This window comes from Hipposideros armiger, unplaced genomic scaffold (assembly GCF_001890085.2).
Source record: "Hipposideros armiger isolate ML-2016 unplaced genomic scaffold, ASM189008v1 scaffold_454, whole genome shotgun sequence".
Taxonomy (NCBI): Eukaryota; Metazoa; Chordata; class Mammalia; order Chiroptera; family Hipposideridae; genus Hipposideros; species Hipposideros armiger.
In genome coordinates, this window is record NW_017731804.1 from 335126 (window position 1) to 360387 (window position 25262).

Below are 25262 nucleotides of genomic sequence, written 5' to 3' on the forward strand. Positions count from 1 at the left end.
CAAATGCTTAGCAGAGTACTGGGGCCAGTTTAGGCCCTCCCCTCCACCACGGTTCCAGCCCAGCTCCCTCACACGCACACCAGACTTCCTGTTCCACCACCCAGCTGTATTTCCCTGCCTGTTATCACCCCCGCTGTCCTCTCTGCCTGCAGTGCCTTTCTTCCCCCACCTAATCCCACTCTGCCTGCAAGACCCAGGACGATGTCCACCTGTTCTCTGGAACGTTCTCTAACTCCATAGTTTAAATGAATCTTTCTTATCTCTGTTTCCAAAGCACTTTGTTTCTATTACTTTCTTTAGTGCAAAATTGATGTTGCTTTCTTTAGTGTATTTACCATACAATAAATTCTATGTGGAAAAAACTTTGTAAACTGTATCTTTTACGAGCATAAAGCATTGTTTTTCTCTCCTATTAACATTTCATTCTCTCCCCTTATGGGCCCTCCTCCAAGTACCTTCCAATAGTAGGAGCTCAATAAATATGTTGATTCAAACTACCTTCTGAAATAAACCAATTAGATATACTTGAGATATCATTTCAAAACATGCCAAACTAAATTCTACTGAATTCTCCCCACCCGCAAAATAAAAGCAGAATCATGCGACAGTACACATACTGCATAACACTTTCACCTTCAAAAGTCCTCTGTGAAAGAAAGTTAGACCTTTGTATAGCATAGCTATAGGCTGGTTTTTGTTCAGCTCTAAGGACTGCTGAAAGTCTTCATGGGCTGTTGCATAGTCCTACAAAAAGCAGAGTGGAAAAAAAATGAAGTAGTAGTCATTAGATATTTGGACATTTCCTATTTTTGATTGGTAAGAAAAAAAGCCCAATTCATTCAGTGCCCTTTTTGGCTTTAAAGGAAACATTTCATGGCCATAAATATTATAAGTTGAATGCTTATACTGCTTGTTGAAATAGTTGATTTTCTTAGGAAATTGATGAGACAAATTCACAAAGGTTTAATTTAAGCATACTGTTTCAACTATAAAAAGAATACTATTTTAAATGATATTAAAGTCCTAACCTGGTAGAGAAACTTTAGAAATTATTTTCTGGTACTAACATTTTACTGTACTGAATACTTCTAAAATAATCATGCATAGATCAACCCTAAACTGTGTTATGCTGAGATTTTTAAAATCATTTTCTTTTGCATTAGAAAACTGTAATGAAAATTACTGTAAATCCAAAAAATAACTGTGACAATCATAAATACCACTATGCCGATAAGAAATAATCTTCTCAGATTTGGGTCACTTACAGACAGTCTCGGAAGCCAAATTAATTCAGGTTATGGTGCTTGGATTGTGGTACCCAAAAGAATTCAAATTGTATCTCTAAGATTAACAATCACACTGATAACAGGCACACCTGCTTTCCTGCACTGATATCTCCAAGAAAGGCTGAAGTAATACCTGTGAACCAAATTTTTTGTTTCTCTCTCTCTTTCTTCTTTCCCCCAAGTCCAGAATTAGTTATTGCTAACACCTCAAGCAACATAATGTGTTCTTGGTACTTATTATTTCTGTATGGCTTCACTTTCAGCTAAAGAAAACGCTCTGATAACTGTCTTGTATCACAAATATATTACTACACAGCCCCAAACCCAAATCTACAGCAGCTTTCTGAAATAGAAGGAAAAGTGAAATCTTTATCATCAAGAAAGGAAATGAGTTTCTAGGCAAAATTACTCACCTCTGATATGAAGTACAGGGTCCCCCGGTGTCTGTACAGCCGTGCTGAAGGCTGAAGTTGGATAGCTTTAGTGAGGTCATTCACTGCTTCATTAATTCGTCCCAGAGGGGACAGAATCTATAAACCCAAAAATGTAATTAGGAGAGAAAACTTCCAATTATCAACCCTAAAACTGCCAATGTTTTTTGACTTTTTAATTACACTTCAACACACTCCACTCTCAGTGTTACTCTCTCAGCAGACTAGACCCCACGTGCTAACCAGTGACGTTCAAGGTCAACAGGCTGAGGGGCCCCTAGTCCCTCTGGCCAAGGGAAGGCTGATGAAGTACATGACTGCAGCAATTGCCTTGTGATTGTTTCACATTCTGGGGTATCACCAATGTTGCTTTTCTTGAAATGTAACCTTTTTTCCCCCTCAACCTGTAATTTCTCTTTCAGATCAAAATTTAGCATGTCATAATCAATCTGAAAGAAAACTTTGAACCATTAAAATAGAGAAACTGTTGGACACAGATGGAGCCCTCCATGATCTTCAGCTATGCCCTCTAAGGTAGTAAGTGATAAATGACAATTTCTAAGATTCCAGGTGTTTTGTAAGCCCTGTGTGTTAACAAGTCTTAACTCTTCAGTCATAATCTGCAAAGCAGGAGAAAAACCATCTGCAAGCCCGCTGGGAAAGCTCTTTTGATCCAGCATCAGTTGTGCTCAGGCAACACGACAATACAGAAGATAGTTCAGAATGCAAAAGCACACCAAAAGGACATCAGTAAATCCAAAATAGGTACCAGCATTCATGCAACCAAGCTCAAGCCTTTACTCCTGAACAAATGTCCTTAAGTTAGGGTTTATTTTGTTCTTCTAATACAGGTCATTTTCATCAAGTTTTACTACCTGGTTCCTACTCTGCAGGAACTTAAAATCAGCAAGAGAGAGGATTCAGGCAGGCATGTCACCAGTGGCAAGAATGATATAGAAAGAGGCAAGAAATGTAATGGATGCCTGAGAATTCAAAAAGCATAATGGTCTGGGATTATATTTTGGAATGAAAAACATCCCCACCTAGTTTATTAACCCCTAAGTACATAACTGAATTATGACAGCCCAGGACAGTCATCAATATGCATAAAAATGACCTGAGTAACTAAAAATGTGTAATTATGTTAATTAAATATAGACTTTCAGAAAGTATGAAAGTGAAAGATTTTTCATAAAATAGTCTCTGACATATATAAATGGTATGCTATAATTTAGCTGGAAAAATCACTATGTAGGGATACTACTGCCAAATAACATTGGAAAAGGGGGATATTACTATGCATTTTTAAGACAAATGAAAATTATGTTTCTAATTACCAATATCATTTTGGATATACAATGAGCTTTTTATTAAATATACAAAAATTTTAAATCTGCCTAACAAGTTATTTTTCTAAGAAAATTCAGAAATTAAATTCATGCTTTATCATAACATTTTAACATAATATCAGAATAACAGAGAATAAAAGCCTCAGCCTCTCCCCCCCGCACCCCCGGAAGATGATGACAAATTAGCCACCAAACGTTCACACTAAGCACCAGCCAGGCTCCTGTGCAGTAATGAACCCTCAGGGTTACCGTCCAACACAAACCAGAGATACTGAATTATAATATCATGAATTGAAGAAGAATTTTATTCAGAGAGCCAAATCCCCAATAAAGCATAAAAGTCACTTTAAGAAACTGAACTATAATCTAAGACACTATAATTTTGAGAACATCACAAATAGTTTTAAATTACTAAATTAGTACAACAATGTTTCCTTTACTTGCTAAGTTTTCTCTCCCAAAAGAGGAAAAGGAAGTAATTTTTTCCCCTTTAGTTCAACTATGAAATTCCACCAGATCAGACGATTAAAAGTTAAGTTTTATTTAGGTTAAATACATTAACATAAACTCTAAAGCATTTAACATGGCTAAATGTGCAGTAAAATAAATACAACATGAAACCTTGATAGTTTATTATTATTTTATGAAAACAGTAATGCTTTCATTTCAAAACATTAAAAGGAGTGCCTTTGCACACATTCCTTTCTCTGATCTGAACACCCTTCCCCACCTTGCCCCCCAGGATGTGAGATCTGATGGGCTCTCATGTCACCTCCTCAGTGGGGCCTCTGCAAACACTGAACACCGCAACATCCTGGCCAAGCTTGCCAGGAACTCCGGCAGGCCTCGCCTTTGCCACAGGCCACGCCTTTCCTAGAGAAGCACCTCCTCTTGGTGTCTCCTCTCACAGGAATTACCTGGAATTCTCACCACATTACCGATCTGTCTCCAGCTCAAGTTAGAAGTTCCTTCAAGGTCTGGTTATAGTGAGCCTTACCTGATCTGTGTGTCTATGCAGATAGGTATGTTTTATGAATATTTTATATAAACACACACACACACACACACACACACACACACACACACACCCCTACCTGCTTCTAAAGGTTATACATTTCATTTTGACCACACTGTCATATTAAGTCTTGCTAAAGAATGTATAGATACAATAAATGTCATGTGTGATATGTTTTGCAATGAACACTGATAGTAATAGTACACATCATAACTGCATATTTTAATACTTAGTATTATCATATGTTAAATAAGAAGTATCAGTTGGCCCATAGTTTTCTAGCAATTTCAACCATTTTTAAAAGCATTAAGTACTGAGGAGGAAAATACAATAGGTATAAGGGAACTTTAAAATTTACAAGTAATAAAATAATAGGAAAAAAAATCTGAGATTCAACTAATCCAATAAGGACAGAGGGAGAAAGAAAACCGCACTCACTTCTGCTCGCTGCTCAAACACCTCTGGACGGTCTGGTTCCAGGGAAATTACTCGGCTCAGTTCAAAGAGAGCGAGCTCAGCGTTCTTAATGTCCTTGAAAAGGCATTAGCTTAGTATGAGATCCACGGTTACTCAGAACCAGCTTGAATAGATTTTCTGAAATAACTCATAATTTAGTAACGATATAACTACTTATTTAGAAATAAGTATGAATTTAGCTTCTTACGACAGGTCTGCCAAGCTAAATAAGTTATGTTACCATTGTTTAACTCACTCAACCAGACCTATCCATCAGTAGCATGCTGGGCCTGCCTCCCTACACCAAGCTCCACAGATGGCAGGATAGTTTCTACATTTACCCAATTTAAACACTGAATCAACAAATTGCCAGGGATGAGACTGTGGGTACCAGCAAAATGATGCTGATCGCGGCAATGCGGGGACAGAGGGGTCAATCAAACACACCTCCACCGTAAGAAGTCTAGGTAAGTGCCCTTAAAAATCTGCAAGTTACTTTCACATTCAAAATATATAAGCATGTTCTTTTTATATTAAAAATGCATTAATGATACAAACAAATTTCATGTCAAGATATAAAATTAACACAGATGAGAGTTAGGAAGACGCAGGTTATCTTTGGCCTTCCCTAGGGCAGCCTGGCCATTTATCGATGCCCTGTTACTTCCCTAAATACCCCCACCATTCCCAATCCTGAGTTCAGTCTCAGTCGTCTATGTCTCAGAAGTATACAAATATTACAGGAAATTTCTCCAACAGGCCAGCACCCAATTAGTACAATTTTTTTAATTGGCAGATACAAAAATGATGTTTCTCCCTCAAAGTATAATTTCATTTGAGTACTTTTAACATACAATAAGATAACAGAAAAAGTTTATGTAGAATATTCTAGACTGAAAATGTGGATATCTGAATCTTAGACCATTTCATTATTTACTAAATAATCTCAGGAAAGTCTTCATTTTTATGCCATGGTGCCTCTGTTGAGCAAAACAGACTTATTCTAACTCTCTTCCTGCATTCGTCAGAGAAATAAGGGGAATAAGACTCCAGAGATACACCTATTATGGGAAGTATATTAGAGGATAACAAATAAAAATAAATTTTACCAAAAAAACTTTTGCTCTTCTAGTCAACCTTTAAGTATTGTGAACGGAACTCGAATTCTGAGCCCTACTGCACAACTGGTGCCTGGTCTCCACTTTTACTAAGAAATGTTTCTTAGGAATTCAGTCAGGGTCTCGTGCTTTTCTTGATCTATGTCCAGCTCATCAGGAAGTAAAGTTTAGGCTGGCAAAGGCTGTCCTTCTGGAGCAGAAAGTACGGCAAAATTGGCTTCAGAAGACCTGGGTAGAAATTCCCAGTTCCCGCCTCTTGGGCATTTGATCCTGAGTAAACCCTCTATTGCCCTTTTCTCATTTGTGAAGTGGAACGACACACTGCGTGTTCCATCAGAGCTGAACGAACAGTGAGTGGCTCCATCCAACCCTCGTCCGCGTCAGGTCACGTAGGCACTATGGCAAGCGTCACTATTCCATACTCACATGAAGGCCCTTCTTTCCATAGGCTATCCCTCGGCCATAAATTGCACTAACCAGATCAGGCTCCTCCTAGTCAGACCAAAACAGAAACACGTCAAAAACCATAAACAAAACAAAACAAAAATCAGTTTCTGCTTAAAGCATGTATGTTAATGCCACAAGTGACAGCTCTACTTTATGCTACCACACTCGTTAAGTCAATATGCAGTCCCCAACCAGAAAAGTCTGTGCTCTTAAAGCTCATTTCAATGAGACCATGCAGTAAGAGTTTTGCATTAAAAAATACTGAAATAGAGAGAACTAACCATACTGAGCTCTTGCTAGTTTCTTTCACAGTCATCTCACTTAAAATGTAATCCCCTCGACAACTCTATGATTGGCAGCACCAGCAAGCATGTCTTACAGAGAAAATAGAGGCTCAGGGAAGTAAACAGATATGAGTAAAGGACTGGGTAAGGTCTCTTCCTACTTTGTCTCCTTTCATACAGTCATGGCATAATCAGTGCCAGCACAGCGAGGAACGAAGACACGAGTCGGATCCACAGTCTGCTGGGGTTAACACAGTCCTTACACTAACGGGTCAGATTAAAAACCAGACCCTTTCTGCAACCTCCTCGCAGATGGGCTGCTAGACAGAACACCTCTCAGGACCAAGGACAGCGCCTGCTGCCTGGCTACGGTCCCTGCACACAGGTTAGAGGTCTGAGCTGTCCCACTCACTGAGTGAAAGGCCTCCTGGCTACACTTGGCCTCTGCAGTTTTGACCTCATCTCTGGATCCTTCACTATATGTTGAAGAAAGGAGTAAACAGCCTTTGGCTATAAGGTCCTAGGTGAAACTCTTGACACGGCTAAAGAATTTAACAGAACTGGACCAGACGAGGCACCTTATAGATTAATCTATGGTTAAGTTCAAATCTGAGAGAGGGTGTTCGCCAGCATTGGGGAAAAAAAAAAAAAAAGACACATCAACTTTAAGGATGACTAAGTAGAAGAGGTCATGCATTAGAAAAAAAAAAGGCTACTTTACATGGAATGAGGCACGTCACTGCTGGCCAGCAGCCTGGCCTCACAGTGTGTGGAAAGTTAGGAAAATTCAAGTAAACAATTACAGATTTATTCACGTAAACAATTATAGATTTATAGCTTCTCTTGGAAAATTCAACAAAGACAGGCCCACATTTTAGCATTCCCACATGACAAGAGATAACTAGTGCTAAGTCCTGGCCATCTCTTCAGATGAACAGCGTGTATTCATCAGTTTACCACAAGCCCACCCACCGTCTCTATGGCACATAAACTCACTTTGCTCATTTAGGTCACTTCCCTGGCTCCCATATAGTTTTGTATTTGTGGTTTACAACTTATATGTAACTGGCATGCGATTTGCTAAATGAAAAAAAAAGTACAAGTTACAGAACTCCAGAGGAATCGCAGTTATAAGTAACACTGATATATGATAGTGAGGGTCAGGGTGTGCACAGAAGAAAGCTCTCCAAATTACTTACAGTTTCAAGTAATATGTATTATAGGAAACAGAAAACTTCACTATAAATAAAAAATTTTACTGAATAGTCAATAAATGTATTATAAACTAAGAAAATTTAGAAAATGAAAAAAAAACACAAAAAAGAAAGGAAAGGGCACCCTATCACTCAGCCACCCAGAGGTAACACTTGAAACATTTAAATATCCTTCCTGCTTAAAGGAAGGCAGGAGAGGGATACAGGTACAGACGGAGAGGGAGAGCCGGAAAAACAGTCACCCACTGAGGAATGCAAGTCAGACTGTCTTCCTGTTTTTCCATAGCAACAACCCCGGCCAGAAGGTGGGACAGTCAACAGAAAAGCACCTCGGCCAGGACCAAGTGCTGGGGCAGGGCGCAGTGAGCCCACACAGCTCAGCCTGTGACGACATTCTCCAGTTAGAGGAAAACCTATGCTCAGATTTATAACATCTCAAAAGATACTATCCAAGAAGCTTTTCTCCTGAAACTGAGAAAAATGTTATACCAGGTGAGCGATACATGAATCAGAAAAAGGTGTATTTAAATAGTTATTCTACTGATATGGTTGTCATCACCATCCAGCCACTCTGGAAGTCTTCCTCATCTCCCCAGCCAACATAACCTACCTATGAAATTCTGGCAGTTTCACCTCCTGGACAAAGCTGGCGTCTCTCCCGCCCCATCCATCTACACTGCCCTACTTCCCTCTTGTAAGCCACTGCAGCAGTCTTAACCATTTTCCTGTTTCTTCCCATCTCGTCTCCAGACCCATACTAAGATCACCTGTCTGACGCTAAAGTCTGATCATGTCACTCCCCTGGCTGAGATTAATTATTCACTGGCTCCCCAATACCTACAACAGAGACATTCAAACACATTTCTATTTTAACCCATAGTAAGAAATACTTTTTACATTGCAACCCTACGTACACATACACATGCACATAACATACACACATACACACACGTATCAGAAACAAAAGTTTCACTAACTCATACCTAGTCTTAACCAAACACGCTGTAATCTGATATTTTTCTAGTCTACTGTATTACATTTTTTTTAAAGTGCTAGTTTTGACTTGCCAGTTAATTTCAGGCCCTACTAAAGGGCAGCAACTCGCAATTTGAAAAATAATGAGGTAACATCTAAATGCCTTTGCAAAACATGCCGATCATTTTCCTGCCTTCCTGTCCAGCTTTGTCTCCTCCACTCCTCCACTCCAGGTTCCTACTAAACTCAGCACCCTGGACAGTTCCCTACACGCGCCTTGCTCCCAGAGCTCAGGACATGTGAAGTGCCGTCCCTCTCTACCGAAACTGTGCCCATGAAAGTGCATCTGTCCCTTCAGTCTCAGCTCAAACACTCCTGCTCTCTGACTCCTCACAACCTCCCCTGGAAAATAAATACGTTCCTTCTCCTCAGTTCCTACTAAACGTCATATGGACGTTAGTCATTCCTTCAACAAATATTGGGTTGTCGGAAAAGACATATTTTCTCTATGTTTTTCGTTGCAAAAATGTGTCATGACTTCTCCAACAACCCAATATTTACTCATGGCCTGCTCTCAGCCATTTCTGGTTCCATGTGCCAGAAACACCACCGTAAGCAAAAACCAACACAGAAGGCGAGAGAGTCTTCTTTCCTTGCAGCAGAGTCAAAGAACCAAAATATAAATGTAGTTACACCTTCAATAAGTGCTAGAGAGTAAACGGTGCTTTCAGAAAATGCATAAAGGCCCAGATGAGGTTGGGAAGGGCTCCCTATGGAAGAGGTACCTGAGATCTACAGGGGCGGGGAATCCCGGAGTGGCTGCTGGACCAGGCAGAGAGAGCCAACTGCGCCAAGGCCCTGAGGGAGACAGGGAACATGGCATCTGTCCCAAGATGAGGCTGGAGAGGTAGGTAGAAACCTTTTTAAGGGTTTTTACCTTTAACCTAAAAGCATCAGCAAAATATGTGTGTGTTTAAAGTGCATGTATATGCATGTTGTGTGTGTGCACACATGCATGTGGCTATGTGCGTGCATGTGTGGGGATATATGGCCACATCAGTCATCTGACAGATGACAGGCTTGGCTGTGGTTTGAACAGAGCCAGGAGAAGCAGGTGGACATAGGAAATACTTAGGAGGTCTACAGATAGAACTAGGGTGTGTGGAGTATGTGGACTCATGTGACCCAATGGGGGTCCATTTACTGAACTGGGCGACACTGGGATGTGACCAGGGGTTCTTTATAAGTTGTGGGTGGGGGCATGTGGAGGGATCGGGGGAGAGCATGTGGTCAGTTTGGAACCTTTGAGTCGAAGATGCCTGTCAGACATTCTTTCAGACATCCAAGTGGATATAACTTCATTAAGTAATTCTCTGACTACATCATTATTTTGCATTTGCATGTTTGTCACCCCACTGGAATACCATATCCTCAAAGGCATGTCTTTTCATGTCCGGGTTGGTGGCACCTAGCACAGTACCTGCCACATGCTAAGTCTTAACACATAGCAGTTATTATTAGCAACAAATACTGGCCCAATATGCAGCTAGAGAACCTTAATGAATAGTAAAAGTTAGCAGATCAAAGTCAGCTCTGCCTGGCCTGCTCTTCTCATGGGGAAGCCAGCAGGATGACATGGCGAGTGACAACTGGGTGCAGCTGATGGAAGAAAAAGGCCAGATCCAGGGTTCAGTGAGGCAAAGCCATAGGACACATGAGCTATGGAGAACAGCTTCTCATGGGCCACCAGCTATCACAGCTCTTACATTTCTACGGCTATAAAATTTTTAAGCCTTTAAAATATAGCCACTCAAAAGTCTGAAACAGTTGAAATATCCAAACCACCGGCAACTTCCTGAATTCAGTCTTCATTCTTCTGGCTCTTGGGATTTTACACTTTTTTAGAAAAATTCTAAAAAGAAGGAGTAAATTGAATGGCTCTATTCAATGTAGATTCTGTCTAGAAATTTTTTCCCAATAATATAAAAGGATCTATAATTACTGTGGTTCTTATCATTGTTACAGTCTAGTATTAAGGGTTCCTAAATTAAATAATAGCTTTATTAGTTTTTTGATTGATACTTTATTATTTTATCAATCATTGGCTTTAGATGTTAACAATAAACCAAAGCTCTTTCTTATTTTTTTAGATTTTTTTATTGGGGAATTGGAGGAAGGGAACAGCATTGGGGAATCAGGGAAGGGGAACAGACAAGTTGCTGTCCTTTTGTTCTTCAGTCTAGTTGTGGAGGGCGTCGCTTCACTGGCCCATATTGGTATTATCATTGCGCTCTTCCCAGGTGAGGCAGATCGGTCGCCAACCATTGGATGGCCGCTCACGCTTGGCTACCAGTCACTCACGGTAGCTTATGGCAGCCCACTGCAGCAGAGGCTGCAGCCTACGCCGTCGCCGGCGACTCACGGCAGCCCAGCTCCAGGTCGAGCTGTTTTTCACCATCTTAGCTGTAGAGGGCGCAGCATCACTGGCCCTAATGTGGGATCTGAACAGGCGTCCTGCTGCCCAGAGCTGGCATCCCAAGCCAACTCTTAACCAACGCACCACTTGGCCAGCCCCCAAAGCTCTTTCTTAATGAAATGTCATAATAAATTACTTTTTCAAATAAAAACCAATGTTTATTTCTAAAACCTAACTGGGCTCAGAAAATCAATTTTTCAAAATATTTTTAAGTATGCAAGTCTAATATTTGTATTTTATAAAGTTTTCAGAATTTTAAATGAATTAAATGAAAACTATTTCCACCTTCCAATATTACTCGCTTTATGCAAATGCAAAATCATGGTGTATTAAGATAGCTACTTTGCTAGAGTGATGTCCACTTAGATGTCTCAAAAATTTGATGTTTTACAAAATCCATAAAGGTATAATTAACTATCTTCATTATATTATAGTGACTTTAAATTTTACAAATATTTATTTTTCCACCACAAGGCTGGCTTTTTTATTAAAACTCAAAAGTCAGAGGATCAAAGCAAAGGACAAAAAGTCACCACACAGCAATGCAGTAAGGATTAAGTTTTGCCTAAGTGGTGGACACACATACATATTTACATAAAGAATGTTTACAAAATCACACGCAGAGGAATGTTTTAAATGTTGTCTGCTAATGAAAAATGAGAGACAACGTTCTTTCATTAATTCAGTTCCACCGGAATCAGATCAGAATCAGGTGAGCTCAAGGTCACACAATTAAGCAATTAATTTGCCAACTGCCCCATAAAAATGTCACAACACTTATGTTTCCCAGCTCTGCGCTTGGGGACCAAGAAGCACAGTAATCAGGAAATGGTTCCACTTTTCAAGAACACTATCATCGACGCACTGACACATGTGGAAGTGACATAAGGATATTAATGGAGAGATTACACATGTTCATAGGCTTTTATATCAAGAGTTTTCCAGGAAGACTAATTTGTGCTCATATGAAACCCTGATGCTCGAGGAACATTTTTTTCTTTTATAGATCCACCAAACAAACCGTATTTGGATAAATAGTCAAATGAACACTTGAAACAACAAAGATTAAGGAAATTTCTCCAAAGTTTGTTCCCTGATGGTACAGCTAAGATTGCAGGGAGGTACACAAGCTTTACATCAAAAGGCCATTCTGGAATTTAATTAGTCCTCATGCATAGATCCAAACTTCACATTAAATGATCTTATAAAAATGGTGACTCTAATAAAATCGAAGCCCCTGTGCTCCCGTTTGTTCTCGGCTTTCTATTAATGGAATCGGATTCCATTCCCTGCCACTTTACACTGGAGTTCACGGGCTATCCAAGAAAATGTCTGTCAGGAGTGAATGAACTCAATTAGCCCGAAAAGTTTGTGTGTGAAAAAGCTGCTCCTGCAGGTTTGTTAAAGACCATTTATTGGCTTAAAAATGGAGTTCTGGCACCGTGGAAGGTCCCGCCATGAACAGGTGGACATCTACAGCATGCGGTGACAACCATGATTCTCCTGGGATATTTAGTTCGGGCCTAGCTTTAAGAGCGGCTTCCACGCACGCTGGAAGGAACGCTTCACTGCTGTTCTGCACACTGAGCACAGCAAGGTAATGTTGGGATAAGAACCAATTTCACAGCTGCAAGGAAGAGCACCACCGCGTTTGCCAGTGAAAGCAGAGGAAGAGCAGTTGAGAACAGACGTACTTTTAAAACACAATTTAAGGAGACTGATTAATGCAAATTCCGATTCATGGTGAGAAAAGGAGTTTGAGTCAACTGGAGAAGAAGCAACAACTATTCTTTGCACACTTGCTGCCACCTACTTGTACAGTTTCTTGATGAGACGGGCTGTCAAGAATTTGAAGAAAACGAAAAACTCTTAAATAGGAATTTGTGCATCACTTTCAAACAGAAAGCCCAACATACAAAAAGTTTTGCCTAGAAAAGCAGGATCAAGTTTCTTATTAAAATAGTTGAAAAGATTGGCACTTAATAACAAATCTTTGCATTTTGTCTTTATATCATATCACGTAAGAACAATGTAACGAATTGTCATCAAGCTCTACCCTAACACTGCTAAATTTGCTTCTGTTTACTCTAATGTGCCATGCAAATAGGATTTCCTACATGTGTCATGACGTGGAAAAGCTGGGAAGCACCGAAACGAAGGGTAAGAAGAGAAAGATCACCAAGCAAAGCGCCAGCGGGACAGCCCAAGGCACACTCGCTCCACGTCAAAACGTGTTGAGTGACCAGCTCTTTATTCTGTTGGCCAGCAGAGTCTGATCCTATTGCTGCTCTCCCAGCCCAACTCCTGCCCCATCAACTGCCTGAATCACCAGAGAAGCGGTCCAACCTTATAACCCACACATTCTCAAAGAAAAATTTCCCAGTTGAAAGCAACCCATCGTATCACAGGTTGATGACAGTGCTATATCAAATTTCAATATATTAAAATCTTTTCTTGGCACAAAGAGAAAAACTCTAATCTACTTTCTGAACACAACTGCAAGAGAAATACGTTTTACAACAATAAAGGGACAACACAAAGGTATATTATAGAGCCATTAGAATCATAAGATTGTAGAGAAATACTGAAAAACATGCACAGTATAAAATTAAGTGAAAAAGTAATACAAAACAGTACAGATTATACAAAAAAATAATACAAAATATTCAGATTATAAAACACAAATGCATACTTTGAAAAGGTCATAAAAAACAAATAATGGTAGAGTAGCAGAATTAGGAAACTTTTTACTCCTTAAAGTTTTTTCTTTAACATTGTTATATTGCCTTCAACTACAATGGTAACAATATTTTTCAAAACGTTGACTGAATTGGTCACACGACTGGAAGCTCACAGTGTTTTCTGCTTATTGGTCACCATGAGCTAATTGACATTTGCTCCTATGAAGGCATCGAAACCTCCCTTTCAAACCAGGGTTAACTGTAAAAGTGCCTGCTGACCTTTTTTAAGATTGCAATGCTAACTAGAAAGGTGATTTTAAAAACTATTTATAATCTACCCTTTCATACTTTAAACCCCACCAAAGAACATCACTCCGTAAAATCTCCCAACACACAGCTGCCTCGGTCTGAGGACTTAAGTAACAAGTAGGACTACCTCAGCAATTTTTGAAAACAAAGACAGAATTATCATTGTAACTAAAGCTATGTTTAAAAAGAGAAAACGGAACACAGGAAAAATTTCAAATTAACATCTTACAATGAAGAGAAGCTATGTGTTGGTTCTTACTGTATTAGCACAAACAGGCCAGAGGGGTGCTGAGCTGCTAAATTTACTGAGCACTTACTACGTGCCAGGCGCTGGGTACAAAGTACTTGATAGGATGTTTCATCTAAACATAACAAGAATGTTTTTGGAGGTAGTTATTATCGTCCCCTGTAACCAAGGAGGTGAAATAACTTGGTGGGAAGCAGCAGAGTGGATTAGGACTTGGGCAGCTCTAATTCTAAAACCCATGTTTTCTTCACTAGACAGGCACAACAATAATTGATAAAAGTCAAGTAGCTACAAAAATACAGCTAAATAATGATAGAAGATATAAAGCCAATAGTGTTAGGCTGCATTAAGGGTCTCCTTTGCAACTCTTATCCATGTATATAAGCATTTTATATTAACCAGATTTTAATGCAGCTCTCAATCAATACAGGCCCAATACTTCCACTGAAGGGTCTTGTAATTATACTTCAAGGTGAGAAACAAATCCATGAGTGGAACTTCAGTTAACCATGGAAATCAACGCCTGCGTAAAAAGTAAGTGTCTGGAATTCCGAGAATTTCCAGTGCCCACATCTCATGGAAGATATCATGGTAGAGAGGAAAGTAAATTGAAGCCAATCATTGTCTTTTTTAACCCTGCATTTGAATGCCATATCTGCCACCTGATGACAGGGAGATTATGAGCAAATTGCGTTAGCTCCTTGATCTCACTTCCTCATTTATAGTAATAATGCAAAGGTAAACGAGAGCGTTACAAGGCCTGCACCAAGGAAGTGCTCAGTCAGGGCTGACTTACTCTACTTTCTCGTAGAATCTTTAAAAAGGTGCTTTACTGCAGCACTTAAGCTATGCATAAGTCCATATTTTTGTCATGACTATAAACTTGAAGTTACATGATTAAGAGGAAAAATTACCTGAAGCATTGTTGAAAAATGTCTTATTGCTTCATCATAGAGGCCACTGCCAATCAGCACATAAGCAATAGCTAGGAAACAAAATACAAAAATATTAAAGGAAAGAATAAAGGGTCTTGGATTAGAATCAATAACTAAATTCTTACTGAATCTTAAACGGCAGCTCCAAGGACTAGAAGCAGTTAAAGAAAACCTAGAAGTGAATAAGATGTAATTAAATTCTTCTACCACTCAGCACTTGCTAATCAGTCTTCTAGTTCTATCTAGATTTAAATGATTAAAGTCATCTATAAAATATCTGCCTAGAAGTAATTATCTTTTTCTAAGCCCATCACTCTCTTTCAGTACCAAATAACCTTTATGATGTTTCCTATCTATATATCAAGAGCTAGTAATAAGCCTGAATAATATCCACATAACATGGCAATGTGATTTTACTGTAAAGTTATGACAAATACCCAAATAGCATCACAAATCTTGATTCCTGGGGATGCTAAATTTACTGTCAATTACCTAGTGAGAACAAAAACAGAGGCTCAAATTAATATATATTAATATAATGCTTAACTGTAGATAATTCACACCACTGCAAAGCATTGGTAGTCTTTTTTCTACCTCTTCTATTCAAAATAGTCAAAATACCACTCAAAATACACACTAAAGGTGAATGAATAGTTCTTGATCCAATTATTTAGGTAAGTAGTATTTTTTAAATTAGAGACCTGACAATCTCTTAACACATGACAATATTTTGACTAAACCTTTTCATCTATCCAAAAGAACAATCAATTTTAATCTTCTAGATTATATTTCCATCTATAATATTTGCCCAATCCCTAAATTCCCAAATATACCTGAAAAAACATATTCCTCATTCAACATAATACTAGTTTGATCACGTTCCTTTGCAAGAAAGCTGTACTGCAACTCTCTAATTCTCGGATCTAATAGGCATTCAAGAAGATGGACAACTGAAACTTTCACCATCATTAAGCGCTTAAATCTCCTGATTTAAAAGGAGCAGAAAACTTAAATGCAGTAGGGACATAAATGCAGAAAGAGATTTAGAGTTCTTTAGAACTAACCTGAGAAAAGTCAAGTTCAAAAACACTGAGCATCATAATAATACAAAAGCTTTTGGGGGGCATTCCTCAAAATTAAAAGAGGGTTAATTTTATCCTAATTTCTTTGAAAAGATATACTAAGGTCAAATTCATATTCAGAACAATAACAATAAATACTATTCAGATAGTTGTATCAGACAATGAGAAAACCAGAGATATCTTTGGTGGGGGCCAGGCATATTAGTAGTAAAAACAACAAACAATAATAATAACAGTTAAGTGTATTGGATTCTTAGTACGTGCCAGGCACAGTCGTAAGCATTTACGCGTATTAACTCATCTACTCCTTAACCACAGTGAGGATGGTACACTTATTACCCCATGTGCAGGCAGGGAAATGAAGCACAGAACAATTAAACAATTATGCCAAGACAATGTGCCGTGAGAGTCCTCTGCCTGCTCCCTGGCTCTGGGCCCCACCCTTCCCCAATGGGCTGCGCGCAGGCTGGACCGCAACTGCCATGGACAGGGCCAACATCCTCGATGGTTACACAGACAGGGACTGAAACATAAACTTGTACTGTTTTAAACACAGGAAGATGATGATATCCTGGAAAGCCCAGGTCTGGGCTGGGATCGTGGCTCTGCCTCTCTCTGGCCGTGTGATCACGGGACCTTGGTCACTTTTCATTACTCTCTGGGTCTTGCTTCACAAGCCTGTAGAACATTTTCTTAAATTCCTTGCAGATCTAAACGTTTTGCATTTACTATCTATCTTCCCATAATCATAAATATCTGTTGAATGAACAAGGACTAAGTGACCCACAAAAACAAGTATAGTTTTATGGATAAATATTATATTTAGCAACATGTTCAAACTGTTGTCCATGGCTAGGTTTTAAATTCCACTCAAATAAAAACAAATGCAGCTCTTAAATCTTTCCATCTAAAAATAAACGTTTTTGGAGAAAAACCCAAAAGTATCCATTAAAAAAAATAATCTAAATCTTGCACAAATATAAATAACTGTTAGGACCTAATTTTTGTTGTGGAGTCCAAAGACGAAGAAAACAACCGGGGTGGCTGGAATTCTCAGAGAAATCCTTACTAACCAGCAATTCCACATCTCTTGGCAATGTTTTTTTCCAAGAACAAAAATACTGTGGTACACAAATCCCTACAGCAGCTCAGCCTGTACTCTCCCAGGGTCTGCAAGGATTATTCCTGGAACACAGAACAGGCCATTGTTTATTATAGAATGAATGAATACACGGCTGCACAGAATCCAAGGACTTCCAAAAAGACCAAAGCTGATGCCTTAAAGGGCAGTTAATTCTCAAAGCCTACTCAAAGAATATCACCAAAAAGTCATTAATACTTTAGAAATAGTCCGCTCTCAATTATCTGCACTAGCAGAGGAAAAGCACCAATTTCAGAAGTACTCAGTCTTAATATAAAATGTGTATGGCCACAGAAAGGATGAAATGATTATGCATAAGTTAGACAGAAATGTTTTCCTGCAGGTGCAGGGGCTACCCAGCCCAACGTGGAAGCATGTGCCACGTGAAGCCTATCCAGCTGCACTGTTCTGTCCTGTATTCAATTTCGTTTCCACCCCTTCCAGTGTGAGCTGACCAGGAAAGGAGGAGACGCACCCGAAGCATGTCGGACACGGGCAGAACCAGCCTGTTTTAAAATGTGCCAGGAAAAACGGGCCAGCCGAGTGGCTCAGTTGGTTAAGAGCTTGCTCAAGAGTTTGAGCGCTGAGCAACAGCGGTTCGAGTCCAGCCCAAGCTGAGCGGCCGCTGAGCTGCCAACAGGTAGCAGGATGGCTCAGCTAATAAAATAAAATAAAATAAAATGTGCCAGGAACAAGCCAAAGTGCATGACATATTTGCAGATCTGGATGAGCTCAACTTTTCTACACCCACATTCTTAAGACTGTCCTCAGGAGTAAAATTAACCAAAACCTAGCCATTTTATTACATAGAAGTTAAAGTGTGCTTCTCCTCTGCTTTCACTTCTATATTGCTCTTCTTTGATGACAGCACACAAATAACCTTTTAATGAGTAACAGCTCATAAAAACTCATTACCATAATTATTCATGTCCATAGAAACACACAGATGAAACTGTCTTTCTTGAACTTTCTATCCAAACCTTTGATTTATGACATACATATAATCCACGGGTCCTCCCAGGATCGAACCACTCACTGTAGCAGAGCCGGCCGGTCTCTGTACTCTCTGCCTCACCATCCTGCCTACCTGCTCTGCATCTAATCTTAAATTCAAGGCAGATACTGCATGGATGGCCCCGGCTTCAGTCTCACCTAACTCTTCATTTGTGCTGTCGTTATCAGTAGCAAACGGGAATCTCTTCTGTTCGGCTATGGACTTGGCCTGGCTCTGAAAGAAAACAAGACAAACAAACATTTTAGCTTATCACAAACAAAGAGAAAACATAATGAAAACCTGTAAGTTAAAAACTTAAAGCTACATTTGATTTCTATGGAAGCAAAAAAATATTCACTTGAAGTCACATCAAGGGCAGTGCTTGTGTGAAACTGACTTGCTTCCTCTCCCTGTCACTCCTGGCTCCCTTTCCAAGAACGAGTATCTTTTTACCTCCACGGTGATTAATCTGGCCAGTGGTTTCAAAGCGTTCCACATTTTCACAGACCATTTAATGACCTCAGTTATGTCACAAAGATCACAGTCTAGGGGTCACTTCTTCAATGTAGCTTGCTAACAAATATTGCTTTTTAAATCCTAAAAGTATTTTAGAAATAAGAGCTAGAAGTTGTACAGAGATGACACCATAAAAGGACCAACAAACTCTGACCAAGAAATGAGACAGTCCTTTGAGTAACGCACAGCAAGGGTAACACAAGCATCCACACAATGCAGCAGTCACCCATGAAGACACCATGCAGACACACACGCACGTCTAGCAGGAGAGCTGGACTGAAGTGGGAACAGGGGAAAACAAACTGTACATGTTAGCTTAGTAGCTGGAATGACTTCACAGGCAGGATTTGTCCTCCGTACAAAATCACAAGCCACGTCGGGTAAAGGATCAGCTGCTACTTCCCCGAGGGTTAGGCTGCCAGCACCGAGCTGTGGTACACCAAGCCTGTAGGCTTCATATTAACATGGTAACTTCACACCAGACTCACCTAACACGGAATTAACACTCGTACACACAGAGGCAGGAAAAGCTAAGATAGTCTGTAACTGTTGGCAAAACCACAGGATTAGAACCCAGTTGAAGTCCTCTTTTTTTAAACCCGTGTTCCAGGGCTGGCCGAGTGGCTCAGTTGGTTAAGAGCTTGCTCAAGAGTTTGAGCTCTGAGCAACAGCAGTTCGATTCCCGGCCCGAGCTGAGCAGCCGCTGAGCTGCCAACAGGTGGCAGGATGGCTCAGCTTTAAAAAATAAATAAATAAAATAAAATAAAATAAACTGCTGTTCCAGATGCCTACAGGCAGAGACGACAGCCAGGTACTTCCCCGTGGGACACTCTTCTGACTAACGGGTCTGCCACTTAGCCATCAACCGTGAAGCACCACTGAATGCTCTAGATGCAGACGGCTGTTTAGATACGGAGTGGTATGTGCTGTGCCTATAAAACAGGTCAAGAATAAGCTACCTCCGGTTAAAACACAAGTGAAAACATACAGGTCAGAGGGCATGCCAGCTCCAGTCACAGTTCTCACTTCCTTCAGGACTCAGGCAGCATGGAACATCTGAGAATTCCACTAGGTATTTCCTCCAGGGTAACCCAGCTGACCAGATAGATGCTCAACCCGCTCTCTTGTTTTGCTCTGTGGCTGGGAGCTTCCACATACAGGAGCCTCGTAAGACTTCCTCAGAGGTGGCCATTTAACAACACGTAACAGCACCAAGGCACTGTGCAAAGGTCCGAGTGTGACCAAATCCGAGTCCCTCCTCTTTGCCAGGTGACTAAGGACAAGCTTCATAAATTGCTAAAAGCCAAGACGAGCGGTCTATACATAATTTTTTTAATACTTAAAAAGTCTTACTATTTCATCCAGTATTCAGTGACAGGCTACCATTTGCCAAGGCTTTGTGCAAAAAGTCAGGGGAAGAGAACAAATGTGAAATCCCATTAAAAGCAGAAATCACATACCAGGCAACATCAAGGGTATACTGGAGAGTGTATCTGGTTTAAAACTGTTTTTATTACCTTAGAAATAAAATCTGGAACAGCAGTGGGCAGGAAAAGCACAGGAGGACACACCCGTTGCCTGATCAGACAACCCTCCCATTTCTAACACTGCACCTCCGTGGGCAGGGGGACAAGGCTATTGTCCCACACCGCCAGGAGACCCACTCCAATCCATCTTCAGGTCCCTGCTTCCGTTTCAGTTCCTGAAAGTGGTCTTGCCTGGGCCCCTCATTTAAGGGAGATTATGTTGACCCTTTGCTTTCCCTTCATGTGATTCGCACAACTGTACTTTTGTTCTTTGTATACTCGTTCAGTTAGTGACTTAGTAGCCTTGAGTGCAGGAACCGAGGCTATCAGGCTCACCGCTGTATGCCCAGCACTTATTAGCACAATGCCAGCCACATAACAAGTGCAAAATAAATATCTGGAGAATGAATGAAGGAATGAAGGAATGACTCGCATAACTCCCATATTTTAACCTAAGGAAGACGAAAGGCCAAGATTGGTGAGCTTTCTCCCATAGGTTACTACTGCCATCTTACACTGGAAATGCCACTAGTAGAAAAGATTTGAACTACCATCAGTCAGAAGCTCCCTCATGACTATGAGATTCTAATCGGCACTCCAAGGTGGGGATTATCCAATCTCTACTAATTGTTTTCAGTGATGGCCAACTCACTACATTGTAAAATAGTCCAGCTAGGTTTGGGGCAAGTCTAATTCAAAAGTGTTCCCACAAATCAAGTTGACTACTATGCAATGAGTTAGGTAAAGTCAGCTGATCATTCTCTAGTTTGCAATTCCTATCTATTTTCAGCAGTTTTTTAGAGGAAACGGGAAAGCTTTGTTTGGAAAAGAAAGAGTATCCTACAGCGGAATTTTAAACAAAAGAAGAAAACAGTATCTATGCAGATGTTGACAGGAAAAGCCTGGAGGAAAAACTCTGTAACCTTGGGCCCTGAAAGAATAACTCAGCTTCACAGAATTAAGTGTGAACTGCAAGCAGAGTCCCCTCCTGCAGCGAGGCCGGAGGGGCACGCGTGCCAACATGGGCAGGCAGAAGCAGACGGTGCCAGTGCCCGGCGCTTGTTCACCCAAGTGGAGAGGGCGCCTGCACAGTTTAGCTGGTGCTGATAAAAAATACAGACATAAAAGGGACCCACACAGCGAAAGGCTGGAGAAAGAAGTTTACAAGGTGTAATCACAAAATACTGTGAATGTTTAAATTAAAAAATATTTATTACAGTAAAAGACACATTGCCATTAATGTGTCAAAATACTCCCCCTTGCTTCAGACACACTTATCCCATCATTCTTGCCACTTTCTGAAGCAGTTCTGGAAGTCCTCTTTCCTGAGTGTCTTTAGTTGCGTTGTCGTGGCTGCCTTGATGTCCTGAATCATTTTGACTTAGGGGAAAAGCCACAAGTCACATAAGGTGCATGAGGACACACCGTAATGGTTTTATTTGACAGAAACTGCCATATACCAGACGTGATGTTTGACACGGAGCACTGTCATGATGGAGGATGAAGAAAAGACACTCACGAAAGAGGACTTCCAGAACGGCTTCAGAAAGTGGCAAGAATGATGGGATAAGTGTGGGGGGGTATTTTGAGAGGAATTAATGGCAGTGTGTCTTTTACTGTAATAAATTTTATTTAAATATTCACCGTATTTTTTTATCACACCTCGTACACCATACGTTCAAGTATATAAGGCTCCTAGAAATAAGACTCAGCCACGATTCCCCCTTATCCCTTAGAACTTAAATGTGAAATGTCCTGGGGCCCAAAATGATCCACCATCTGATTCATAAGTCACAATAATTCAATGTGACCAGGTCCTGGATGACCTATCTTTATCTTATGCACGTAGAACCACTGGCTCGATTCCCAGTTGATAAACGGAGGTGACCTCCACCTTTGGGAACTAGTATCACCATCCCAGACACAGAAGGTCATAAACACAGATGGCTTGCAGGGCAGGTACATACCAGGATCTTTTCGGTGTTGAGGGAAAGCAGAGAGTCGCAGGGCGGTGATCCTCTGGGCTCGCAGTCTGAGTCATGGAAGTTCAAGAAGGAGGACTCTGAAAAGCAAGCATGCCTTGTTATTCTCCTCAACTTCAACTGATGGCTCTTAGGTGCTTAACTATGAATTGGAATGTTAAGATCACAAAACGAAAATAAGGACAAGTGTGAACAACTCTAATAAAAGGGCACCCCATCATCTCCCACCTTTACAACTGTGTAACGTTTTAGTTTCTCATATCATGCACACCCATGAGCGACTGTCCTCACAACATTCTGGAAATGGTCAAAGCAGTTAGACTTTCCCAGATGGAGAAATGAGGTGTAGGTAGGTTGCAATTTATCTAAAGGCAACAGGGCAAAAATAGCACTAGTCCAACACTAGCCTCACGGCACGCGTGGAATTGGTTCAGTTGGTAAGATCTTTCATTAGACCTCTCCAATCTGCAGTATTTACCAAAGGCTAAAAGAAAATCCCAAAGGGAGAACAAAACCAAACCGGGGGACCTAATGTTAAAACATGTATTAAGGGCCTACGATGCATAATTATAAATAACTCCCAAAATTCAACAAGAAAAAGACAACCCAATTAAAAAACAGACAAAGGATTTGAGTAGGCGATTTTCTAAAGATATAAAAACAGCCACTGTGTACATGAAAAGAAACTCTACATCACTACTAACCAGGGTATACAAACCAAACCACAACGAGGTACCACTTCGCACCCCTAGGATGGCTGTAACGTTTTTGGAAATGAAAAATCACAAGTGTTGGCAAGGATGTACAGAAATAGGAACCCTTCTGTGTTGCTGGTGGGGGTGTAAAATGGTGTGAACACTGCAGAAAACAGTTTGCCAGGTCCTCGAAAAGTTCGACACAGAATTACCATACTACCCCACCATTCCCAAAATGTCTAGGGACACACCCCAAAGAACTGAAAACGGGGACTCAAACAACGTGAACATGTATGCTCGCAGCAGCACTGACAACAGGCAAACAAAGGAACAGCCCAAATGTCCATCAACAGGTAAGCATACACTGTAGTACACACACTGGGATATTATTCAGCCTTAAAAGAGAACGAAGCACTGATACCTCCAAACAAAAAGTGAAAGAAGTCAGATACAGAAGGTCTCACGTTGTCCAATCCCATTTATAGGAAACGTCCAGATCAGGCAAATCCAGAGACAGAACGCTCACTGGTGGTTGAAGGAAATACAAAGGAAGTGCTTAATGGCATGGGGGTCTAATTTGGGGTAATGGGGATGTTTGGGGTGATTGCACAACACTGTGAATGTACTGAACTGTTCATTTAAAAACAGTTAATTTTATGTTATGTGAATTTTGCCTAAGTTATTTCAAAATATTCACTCTAATTCAGCAGTCATTAAAGAGCATGAAATTACGCTCAAGGAACCACGTGAACCAAGTGAGCTAAATTCTCACATGCGTGTGTCTTAACAACAGGAATCAGGACATGATCTATCGAGGAAGCCCTGAGCGGTGAGTAGTTACTGAAGCTGGAATGTTCAATGTCACAAGGCACAGGCAGGGTTTAGACAGATGGGTGGGCTTTGACTGGGCTACTAAAGGGGATGGTTACTCCAGGTTAGAACGGGTGACACTCTTGTCACAAAGGCAAGACAATGCGGAGGGGCAGTGAGTGCCAATCCCGGCTGGAGGAGGGAGCTGGTGCTGGAAAAGAAAAAGTAAGGACGGTAGGTGAGAAGTCAGACTGGGGAAGTCCTGGACTCAAGAGAAAGGCTGAGACTGACAGGAAGGAAGACGGAGTAATGGTAGTCAGCAGATGATTGGAGGATAATGACGATGGAAGACATTTTGGAAGTACTTTGATTCATAACCTGTTTCCCTACCTTTTACAAAAGCTAACATCTGAGAACCTACCATGAGCTAAGCACTGCATGCACACTGCCTTATTCTAGTCCAGCAATCCTTCTACTTTGTGGAATTCATTTCCCTTTCAATAAACAGCTATGTAATTTTAAATGGCTGTACAGCATTCCCCAGCATGAAGCTTAATCACATTCCTACCGCTGGATAATTAGGACATTTTTTTCCCCTTAATTTATGTGTTTCAGTAAGTATCCTTGACCTGTATTTTTGTAAATTTACCCTCTTAGGCAATTAAACTGAACTCTTAACAAATGTCACCGCTGAGGCTAAGGTACAAACAATTTGAAGACTTTTCATATGCTGCTCCATTTTCCTCCCAGTACGTACTGACAATTCCATCCCACCAGCAGTGTCCCAGACGGTCTATTTCCCTCAACTCGGTACCGCAGCTCTTATTTTTCCCACTCTGAAAATAGTACTAATAAGATTAAACTTTTGGTTTATTGGCCATTTATATCTCTTCTTTTGTAAATTGCTTATATCCTTTGCTCATTTTTTAAGTCATCTGAATGTATTTTGGCAGAAGAGATAGAGAATTTCTAATTATTTTCCAAATGCTTAGCTTGTTATCCCAGCACCACTTATCAATTTGAATGCCACTTTCACAAGACATTATGGTCACTATGTTTCTAGACTTTTTAAAAAAGGAAGCTTTGAGATTTACATTTATTCACCTTCTGCAATAGCTCTGTCAGATGATCGTCCAATCTCTACATGGACACTTACTTTTAAAAAATTATAGTAATTCATGTTCATTATAGAAAATACAGAAAAAAATCACAAAGCATAAAAGCCATTTAGGATACCATGATGCTTTGAGAACCATTGTGAAAATTTTGGTGTCTCTACTTAGAGTGATAATT

General features: G+C 40.3%; 1 protein-coding gene across 1 annotated transcript in view; it reads right to left on the minus strand.

The window, feature by feature from the left end:
* Positions 1–25262, minus strand: part of TTC13 (tetratricopeptide repeat domain 13) — a 79695-nt gene that overhangs the window by 42928 nt on the left and 11505 nt on the right. The window contains exons 2-8 of the mRNA XM_019665832.1: positions 22450–22544; positions 18599–18674; positions 15203–15273; positions 6082–6147; positions 4520–4612; positions 1700–1816; positions 634–744 (exon numbers count right to left, since the gene is read on the minus strand). Of these exons, the coding sequence (XP_019521377.1) occupies positions 634–744; positions 1700–1816; positions 4520–4612; positions 6082–6147; positions 15203–15273; positions 18599–18674; positions 22450–22544 (629 nt within the window). The remainder of the gene's footprint in view (positions 1–633; positions 745–1699; positions 1817–4519; positions 4613–6081; positions 6148–15202; positions 15274–18598; positions 18675–22449; positions 22545–25262) is intronic.